Source organism: Nestor notabilis, unplaced genomic scaffold (genome assembly GCF_000696875.1).
Source record: "Nestor notabilis isolate BGI_N333 unplaced genomic scaffold, ASM69687v1 scaffold20797, whole genome shotgun sequence".
NCBI classification, from domain to species: domain Eukaryota; kingdom Metazoa; phylum Chordata; class Aves; order Psittaciformes; family Psittacidae; genus Nestor; species Nestor notabilis.
In genome coordinates this window covers 1,194-1,723 of record NW_009938056.1, presented here as the reverse complement: position 1 = coordinate 1,723, position 530 = coordinate 1,194, and the positions used below count along the sequence as shown (strand labels likewise).

Sequence of the window (530 nt, the reverse complement as noted above, 5' to 3'; positions counted from 1 at the left end):
GGAGTGGGATGGTCTGTGGGGCACTTTGGGGATGGGACAGTGACCTGGGCCCCTCCCGGGCTTGCCCCGGTTCTCCCGGGCATTCTGGGTGAGCTGCTTCAGGGCTCTGTGTTGTCTGCCCCACCACAGGCAGCAGGGAGAAGGGGCCACGGAAGCGGAAGGGCCCCAGCCCAGTGGGGCAAGATGAAACACAGAGTCAGACGAGTGAGGTGACAGTAGAGAGTTTGCACAGCGTCCGCACAGATTTCAGCCCTGATGCCCTGCAGAAGGCTGTAAGGTTCAATGCAGACTGCTCACTGCTTGTCACTGGTGGTGCTGATGGCTTACAGGCAGCAGGGAGAAGGGGCCACGGAAGCGGAAGGGCCCCAGCCCAGTGGGGCAAGATGAAACACAGAGTCAGACGAGTGAGGTGACAGTAGAGAGTTTGCACAGCGTCCGCACAGATTTCAGCCCTGATGCCCTGCAGAAGGCTGTAAGGTTCAATGCAGACTGCTCACTGCTTGTCACTGGTGGTGCTGATGGCTTTCTCC

At 59.6% G+C, this 530-nt stretch overlaps 1 protein-coding gene across 1 annotated transcript in view; it reads left to right on the top strand.

The window, feature by feature from the left end:
- Positions 1-129: 129 nt before the first annotated feature.
- Positions 130-530, top strand: part of PREB (prolactin regulatory element binding) — a gene marked incomplete at both ends in the record, with an annotated part of 1,587 nt that continues 1,186 nt past the window's right edge. Inside the window, one exon of the mRNA XM_010019139.1 lies at positions 130-332. Within this exon, the coding sequence (XP_010017441.1) occupies positions 130-332 (203 nt within the window). The remainder of the gene's footprint in view (positions 333-530) is intronic.